Source organism: Cupressus sempervirens, chromosome 10 (assembly GCF_028749045.1).
Source record: "Cupressus sempervirens isolate cs-2001-9-10 chromosome 10, ASM2874904v1, whole genome shotgun sequence".
NCBI classification, from domain to species: domain Eukaryota; kingdom Viridiplantae; phylum Streptophyta; class Pinopsida; order Cupressales; family Cupressaceae; genus Cupressus; species Cupressus sempervirens.
In genome coordinates this window covers 372,141,584-372,150,363 of record NC_143127.1, presented here as the reverse complement: position 1 = coordinate 372,150,363, position 8,780 = coordinate 372,141,584, and the positions used below count along the sequence as shown (strand labels likewise).

At 32.6% G+C, this 8,780-nt stretch overlaps 1 protein-coding gene across 1 annotated transcript; it reads right to left on the bottom strand.

The window, feature by feature from the left end:
* Positions 1 to 1,383: 1,383 nt before the first annotated feature.
* LOC149534218 (germin-like protein 9-3) lies at positions 1,384 to 2,013 on the bottom strand. Its single transcript, XM_089805047.1, has one exon. It carries the CDS (start codon positions 2,011 to 2,013, stop codon positions 1,384 to 1,386), a length of 630 nt encoding a protein of 209 aa, XP_089661173.1.
* Positions 2,014 to 8,780: the final 6,767 nt, after the last annotated feature.

Below are 8,780 nucleotides of genomic sequence, written 5' to 3'. Positions count from 1 at the left end.
GCAGTTGCAAGTTGTGCCTTCAAGGTTGTATATTAATGGCTTAAAACAATCTCACATCAACTCTAATAACATTTAGATTTTACAAATAATCTAAGAGATGAAAATAGAGCACAATAATAAAATGAGAGCTAAAGTTGACATTTCAATAATGAAAAAGAGGTGAGTACATATTGGTGAAAGTGCAACCGCGAAATGAGGGATAAACTCCACAAACAAGACTAGTGGCAAAAAATAATCCACTAAACTAGGATGATGTGTCAAAATGAAATTGACACATCTCTATATAACTTCTAAATGATGACAACTTCTGTAGACAATTATGAATTCTGAGGAGCCATTGAAAAGGGCAATGTAATTCAGATGCTAACAAAAAGAATTGAGAATCTAGAAAATACTATGAATGAGAGGATCACAAGTTGTCAGGTGATTTTGGAAGCCACTATTGAATGTTTGAACAAGATGTTAGGCAGAGTGGAACAATGAGAAACTGCTTGTTTTGGATTCACAGGACCCAAAGTAAACTGCTGATTCCCATGGGCATACTAAAGAACCCAAGCGAGCACAAGGAAGATGAAAACCAATAGTAAGGAGCCAAAAAAATAAAGGAAATCAAGGAGGAGATGGTCATGGATCTAGCATAATTCTTTTAGGGCCCATTTGGTTCTTGAAATAGGAATAAAAAATTTAGAATATATTTTCTATTTTCTATTTCGTTCATCAATTAGAACAGGGAATAGGAATACATATTCCCATTTTGCCTATAAAATGAGCTTATACCCATTCCAAAAAATAGTTGTTCCTGAGCAATATGCTCGTAACTCCACTATGAAAAATGCAAAGAATGTTAACAATATTAGGGTGTCTAAATTTAATTGGATGTTTCTACTAATTAAACAAAGTTCCTTCGCATTATGTGAGATGTGATAAATAGACACTAGAAATCGGCACATTCTAGGATATTGAACTTTTCGGTTGCAAATCGTTATTTGCTGTAAAGTTAGCATTGAAAATGGTTGAAAGTTGCTTGTATAATGCTTTGAGGCAAAAAGAAGAGTTAGATTTTACTATAGCCAAGTTTCCTGTGGGTGTCCAGATGCATAATTCGTTGATGATGTACATGCATATCATTACAAACTGCCTTAAATACAAGAACGATAATTGCAAAACATTATCCAAGCTAAGAAAAAGGGAAGGAACGAGAAGAAATCAACCATTCAATTAACCAAACCTTTATTTTAAAGAAAAACCCAAAGAAGAAACAGCTAATGGAAAACATATTCCAAGCTGAATCTAAAGAGGGAAAGGGAAGAAACGAGAAGTCATTATTCTGTGGCGGTCAAGGATGAATGGCGGAAGAAATCCAAGCGTACTGATCAGGGACTTTTAAGGTTTAAGCCCATCCTTGAGGAGATCGATAGTCTTGGCGTCTGTCTTGAACGATTTAACCAGGACATCGTCGGGTATACCGGTTGCGAAGAGAGTAGAAGGGACCGAAACGGTGCCTGCATTGGCGCTCCCAAAGCCAGAAATAGCCATGGCCCCAAACGAAGGATCCGCATTCATTTGGTAGTGGACGAGTCCCTTGGGAAACACAAACAGATCCCCCGAAGTGAGGTTCTGCGTGAAGAGCTTTCCGGTGGTGTCGACAACTCCAACTTGGAGAGTTCCGTAGACGAGCAACAGGAGTTCGGAAGCGCGGGGGTGAGTGTGAGGAGGGTTCACTCCGCCCGCCGGAAACTCCAGCACCGCCATCGACACGCTCAGCCCCTCCAGCGCCGGAAATTCTTTCATCGTTGCCTTCGTCACTTTCAACGCCGTCTGCCCCGTCACGTTGCCGCTGCTTCCAACACCTCGGAATCCCGTGAATGTGAATAAATCGCCGGTTAAATTTTGTGGGTTCTGCCCCGCCGGAGCAACGAAATCGGTGAGGATATCGGGATCCGATGCGTAGATTAGGGCAACACTACTGAATACCACTAAAATTGCCATGAAAGAAGCTCCATTGAATTCCATCTCTTTTCTTTCAGAATATAAACACTGCAGAAAGAGGGAACTCTAGCGAAGTTTTGGGTGTGAGGAGAAGTTGTTAAGGAGGATTTGTACTTATAGGACGATGAGAGGTTGCGTTGGAGATCAGAACTGGGAGGGCTTCAATGGTGAAGCCGGCCTTTTTTTTGGATGTCTTCTCACCCAGCGGATTCTCCCAACTTATAAAACGGATTCTCCTACCTGAGAGAGAGACTGGTGCTTTGTGTGAGGCATTTCGAAAGGAATATGTCGATGGCAGCTGTTATCGTCATTGTTTACTTCAGCATTTTAACGTCTTTTGAAGGTTGAATTGTAAATTTCTGTTTGTCTTCTCATTGTCAATCTGACATGTTCTGGTTGTCATTTACTTATCGTAAAGCTCAACAGAGTAAGAAAATTTGAAGCCCCTTGCAGATAACTCTTTTTCTCATCGAAATCCTTTGATTTATGGCAAAACCTTGTCGACGGGATGGCCTTTTCTTCCCTTGTGCAATTACAAAACCTTGTCGATGGGATGGCCCTTTCTTCCCTTGTGCAATTAAAAAATTGGGTTTTAATGAAATAATTTGTAAACTAGAAGAATATAATAAGAAATATATATAAATATTAATAATATTTTGTTGGGTTTTGACATTCTATTGTGTAGTAATTTATATATGTAATTACATTTAATATTCAATGTAAGAAAATGAGTAAGAAAATTTGAAGTCCCTGCAGATGACTTTTTTTTCTCATCGAAATCCTTTGATTTATGGCAAAACCTTGTCGATGGGATGGCCTTTTCTTCCCTTGTGCAAATAATAAAAAGGGTTTATGTGCATTTGAGAAATTGGGTTTTAATGAAATAATTTGTAAACTAGAAGAATATAATAAGAAATATATATAAATATTAATAATATTTTGTTGGGTTTTGACATTCTATTGTGTAGTAATTTATCTATGTAACTACATCTAATATTCAATGTATTGAAAATGAATAACTTTTAACTTCTATGTATATCTTTCTTATTATGTCTTCTATATGATCATAGGATCCAACTTAGATACTTAAGAATCTTATGTAAAATCATCTAAATATCTAAATATGAATGTAAAAATAATAAATATAGCTAAATCAATCATCAAGGTAGTAGAAATTAACTACTAAAATCTTATACATGTTATAGGATCAAAGGCATAACATGTCACCTCTTGTCAAAATAGAATTGTCTTAAATGTTGATTATCCAGGGATTTGTTTTGATAAACTATTCACCATTGTTATCTTCTTCCTCTTTATATTCATAGCACGTTATTTTGCTTCTTCACTTGTAGTTGATTTTTGTTCTTTTACTTCTCTTGTGACATCTTCAATCAAAAAATTCTTTTATTGAATGAGATACTTGATGATTGTCTTAGTTGTAGTGCCTGCCCCTAGTTCACATTTTGTTTTCATTTCCAAACTCTTTTAGGCCAGTTTTATGCTTGATGTTTAGTAGCATTACCTTCAAATTTTTAGATATTGTTTCAGATTTAGTTGATTATATGATGAGATTACTTGGTACTCTATATTTCATGCGTGTATGATGATTATTCAGTGTTTTCAATTATCGTTGATGATTAGTTAGATGGTTTATTATCACATGTGTCTTTTTATGGATACTTACCCCATATTGCATGTGTATGGTTTGCGTGTTTGTTTTCTTTATGTATGGCTTTTTTGATGTGGTTAAGGAAGGGAGTCGTAGTCACCTGCTAGTCGGGATCTACATGATGCACCACTTCTTGCCATTGCCTGTTTAGCTTAGAATATTATGTCTGTACATGTGTGGATTTTATGCAGGTTCCAGGTACCGGGTATCGACTTCCCTGAATTGTCAGGATGAGCGTACCCTATCACATTATCTCAATGGTAAGAGAGGGGAGATAAATCTTAAGTCCAAATCCTAAACCTTTAAGCCATTATTCTAATTAAAAATCAGGACAAGTATCTGAGTCAAGTACCCTCCAAATGCATCAGATGATGTTAATTTGTGATTATAACCCTTTGTTTGATTTAGTATGTGTTTTGCTATGATGAGTTTTCATATGGTTGTCTTTATGAGCCCTTGGCATATTTTCTATTAATCAAGTCTAATTAAAAAGATTAAATTAATGATTTAATTTAATGGAAAAATTAATATGATATTTTAATATTTAACTAATCGAGAAATTAATTAAATAAAAGAATTGAATTTGGAGATAAAAGTTTAAGGATAAATTTACAATGTGATAATATTTATTTAATTTAATAATAATATATTTAGAGTTCATTTTTAAATAAATGCTAAATATTATTGTTATTTAAGTTAATTAAATATTTTATCAATTAAGTTTCTAAAATAAATTAAAAGTGGAAAAGATATTAAATTATTAAAGTTTCTAGATCGCATGATGCGAGCATGAGTTGAAAATAAAATAAAATAATTAAAAGATAAAAACAAGTGGGAATAATAATGTTATTTTAATTTCATGAAGTGTGCATGGGTTTAAAAGTAATAAAGATTAAAAATAGAAGTCAAGTGGAAAAAATTAAATAAAGTTATTTAATAATTCACTTAAGGTGCATTAAAAGATAAAGCAAAGATTAATAAAGTTAATTTGGAGTTTGAGTCTGGTGAGCAAGGAGTCCTCTCGAGTGAACGCACAATTAGTGCCCCGATTTGAAGAGAAAACTTCTTATCACAACTTGGGGGGTTCATTTTTCAGGGGACCCTGAATTTTGGGAGACAAGGATTTTGGGGGAGAACTTTTGTAAGAAAATTTGAGAAGGAGAATTCTAGAAAAGATTTTCAGAAGAAAGTTATTGATGAGGAGCAAATTCTCTCACAGTTTTTCAGGCTTTTCGTATTAGCATCAAGATCAAGTAGGGTCTTGTGCTTTGATTGTTGATTAATTTCGTAGTTATCCTTTCCTGTCTTCTTCGTGTCTGTGGATTGTAAATCTGAATTCTCTGTGATGGAAGTCTAAACATTTCAATATTATGAATTTTTAGATGATGGTCAATTAACTTTTCTATACATAAGGATTAGAAAAGAAATCGAATAACCCTTGTTTTTCTAAATTAAAGAACATAGGATTTAATCAGGAAGGGGTTGAATCTAAGACTGAAATTCTAAATTAGAAGTTTTGACGGTTGATAGTATTTTCCTATCAAAACAAAGAAGGAAATATTATATATATATATATATATATATATATATATATATATATATATAATAATAATAATAATAAAATTAAATTATTTGATAAATTTTACATATCATTAACTTTATAAAATAAATAAATTTTATTTTAAAAGAAAAATATTTAACAAAATTGTAATAATATCAAAGTTGTTTAAAAAAAATAAAATAAACAACAAACATATTTTTAAAAATAATATATATAAATATAACTATCGGCCGCCGCATGTCGTAGGAAGTACTGTTGCGACAGCAGGTACTACTAACGCAGTAGTACCCTATGCAGTCACAAACCGCAGGCTGCGATTAATTAAATCGCAGGTTCAAATCATTTTTTTAAAATTAAAAATACCTTTATACCATGCCATTAATTCAATTTTGGATAATGTGAATTAAATTGGTATTTAGTTATTATTAAATTTTAAAATTGTTAAATTTTAATTATATTAAATTTTATTTATTAAATTTATATTAATATTATTATTTCTAAAATTTATACTATTATTAATTATTAGTAATTTTCTTTTTATTAATGTATAAATTATCAAAATAATTAATAATGAATGCAAAATTAGTTTTTTAAAATTAATTATTAGTTAATTTAATTTAATTTGATTTAATTTTTAATAGGATGAAATTAATGAAGTTATAAATCTAATTATTTTTATTATTATTTTTTTATTTTAAAAAATAACAATAATAGTATCGATTTAAATAAGATTTATTAATAATATTTTAGGATTTAATTATTGATTTTAATAAACTCATAATTTTTTTATTTTAAATCATTAAGGATCATTTTTATAACTAAATAAAAATAAAAGATTATCCTTAGAATATTTATAGGGTAATTATACAATCATTTAAATATGGAAATGGGTTAATTGTAAGTGGTAATTGCAAAAATTTATTACTTGAGACATACATGAAACTGGAACTTAAAACCTTACATTAACTCAACAATGTATTATCATTCATACCTAACTGTGTGATGATTATGTTGTCTATGCAACTATTCTACTATCTATGCTTTTGGGGGTTTTGGGGATTGTTCTAGTGGTGGCCAGTTTAGGTTGTTACCAGAGGCTCGGGGTTGTGAATGTGATGTTATGATGATTTGGTCTCAATCTTTCTTAACCCGACCATGGTAATGTGATGGAGTGCTCTATGATATGGATTTTTTTTACTAGTTGTTATTGCTTTCCAATTTCCTTGTGTGAAGCTGAGGTGTATGTATTTGAGTTACTTGACTTAACCATTTTTGAGTCATCAATCAGTTATACTTGGGTTGCTTTCCAGTTGCCTTGATGGGACTGAAGTGTTTTTCTATGCTCTTGATGATGTCATGTTGTGACATGTTTGACTTGACCATTTTGGAGTCTCCGATTAGTTTTGTGTTCTATTATTGGGATTCTTTTTGGTTGCTCGTTGGAGAACCATTGGATATTGTGATTTATCATTGATGTCTTCAGATGCTGATAGAGATTTGTTGTGATCATTATGATTATTATTTGATGCTATTCTGTTGCTCATGGAGAACTGATGTGATGATTGTGGACTATATTTATGATATTTTCAGTCACTTGTATAGGACTGAGGCAATTTTATTATGATTCTTTGATTTGTGATTTCATGAGCCTAGAGTAGTTTATCTATGTGTGGTGTTGAGGAGTGGCTTGCAATGGGGGTCAGGGCCCTAAGAGGCTACCTAGAGAAACCCATTGTAAGTTGTTTTAATAAATGAAAACATCTCACCTAAATACTAACTTAAATGAACCTAATAAGATAACTGTATGTTCTCTCCCATGCCTTGAGTGCTAGTACAGACTAGGATGGGGTAGAGAGAACACTTGGTTATGACCTTGCATTTCGTAGTATGCCTCGTCAGTACGAGAGGATACTAGTGGCCGCAGGATCACAGGGGACCTGGGATTCCTAAGGGATTGCTTGGGTAACTTCCAACATGACTTCTGCGATGACACTTTCTTGCTTGCATAGTAGGTTTCCTATGTGTCTTTGTTGTACCTCTGGGTCTAGATGTCTATCTATGTTGGAACCTTTGAGTTAGTGTACTTTTAGGATTTCTCAAACTTAGAGACTACTTGTGCTTTGTGTAATGTGATTTTTTATCCTGTTTGGAACTTGAGACTATCTCCTTAGTGCGGTGGGAGTGGGCCATTTAGGTTCCATGCGGTCGGGTGGTAGTGTTTTTTACTCTTACCATTGAGATTTGTCCGTGGTCACTGTGGCTAGAGCTTTCTTGGTTGGCATTTACCTTCATTCTATTCATGGATTATTATGATGGATGTTTTATCATTATGTATGTATGGATGTGTCATGTATGGGGAATGGTTTCATTTATTTTATTGCACGTGTATCATGGATCCGAAGAGGATGATGTATATATATTTTTACTTATGTATATTCTTTTAAGCCTTTCATACCCTGTGACATGTACAGTGGATGATTGAGCATTCTGAATTAATTTTCCAAAAGGCATTTGGAACAAATGTATATTATGGACATTGGACTTTCTTATTATTCTTTCATGTGGATGTAGTAGTTGTTAGACTTAAATTAATTAAATTTAAATGTGACTCAATGTCTTGGGATCCTTAAGGAATGTAACCTATTATGTATGTTTGTTGATTACATGTTATTGCTTCTACTACTATGTGTTTGATGTGTATGCTATACTTTCTTACTTAAAAAAAAAAAATGTTTAGCAAACTTAGTAAAAATTTAGGTTAATTCTTTTGGATCCCTTGGCAGGGCATTACAGTAGTCCTCATCTTCCTTGTGCTTGTTTGGAGATTTAACTTTAGATCCAAGGTAAATTTTCCCTAGTTCAAAGATGATGATAACCCACTCCATGAGAAAATTTTGAAGAAATGTAAATTCATTCAATTAATATAGTAAATCATGGTAATTTTTCCATAGCTCTAATATGGAAATAATCCAATCTATTCATCAATTTTTGAATGAATTTAGTTTCATTCAATTATTGTAGTAAATCATTAGTGACTGGGATAAAAAATATATCTTTCATGATATAATTTTTTAATCTTTTTACAATTTGGTCATGTGTCACCAAGAGAGGATTAAACACTCTAGCTATACTTGGTGACCCTTCCATCTACCACATCTTGAACCATTTCCCTAATATAATTTTTTTTAAAGCATGATTACCTATAGATCTTGATGTAGGGAGGTTGGCTTCCTAGTACTAGTTTAATGATATGAACTTAATCCTTTTGGAAGGAATCCCTTTCTGTATATCTTCAAAAATTATTGAGAGATGATCAATAGTTTCTTTTAGATCTATCTAGGTATGATCCTTTTACTAATAGGTTGATAATGAAAATAATTGGGACACAAATTCACATTTAAGCCATTAGTTAATTATCTTTCATGCTTCACAAGAGCTTATCTCCAACTCTATATGTGTGTGTACACACACATGCATATATAGATATGTGTGTGTGTGTGTGTGTGTGTGTGTGTGTGTGTGTGTGTGTGTGTGTGTATACATACTTACATACATACATAT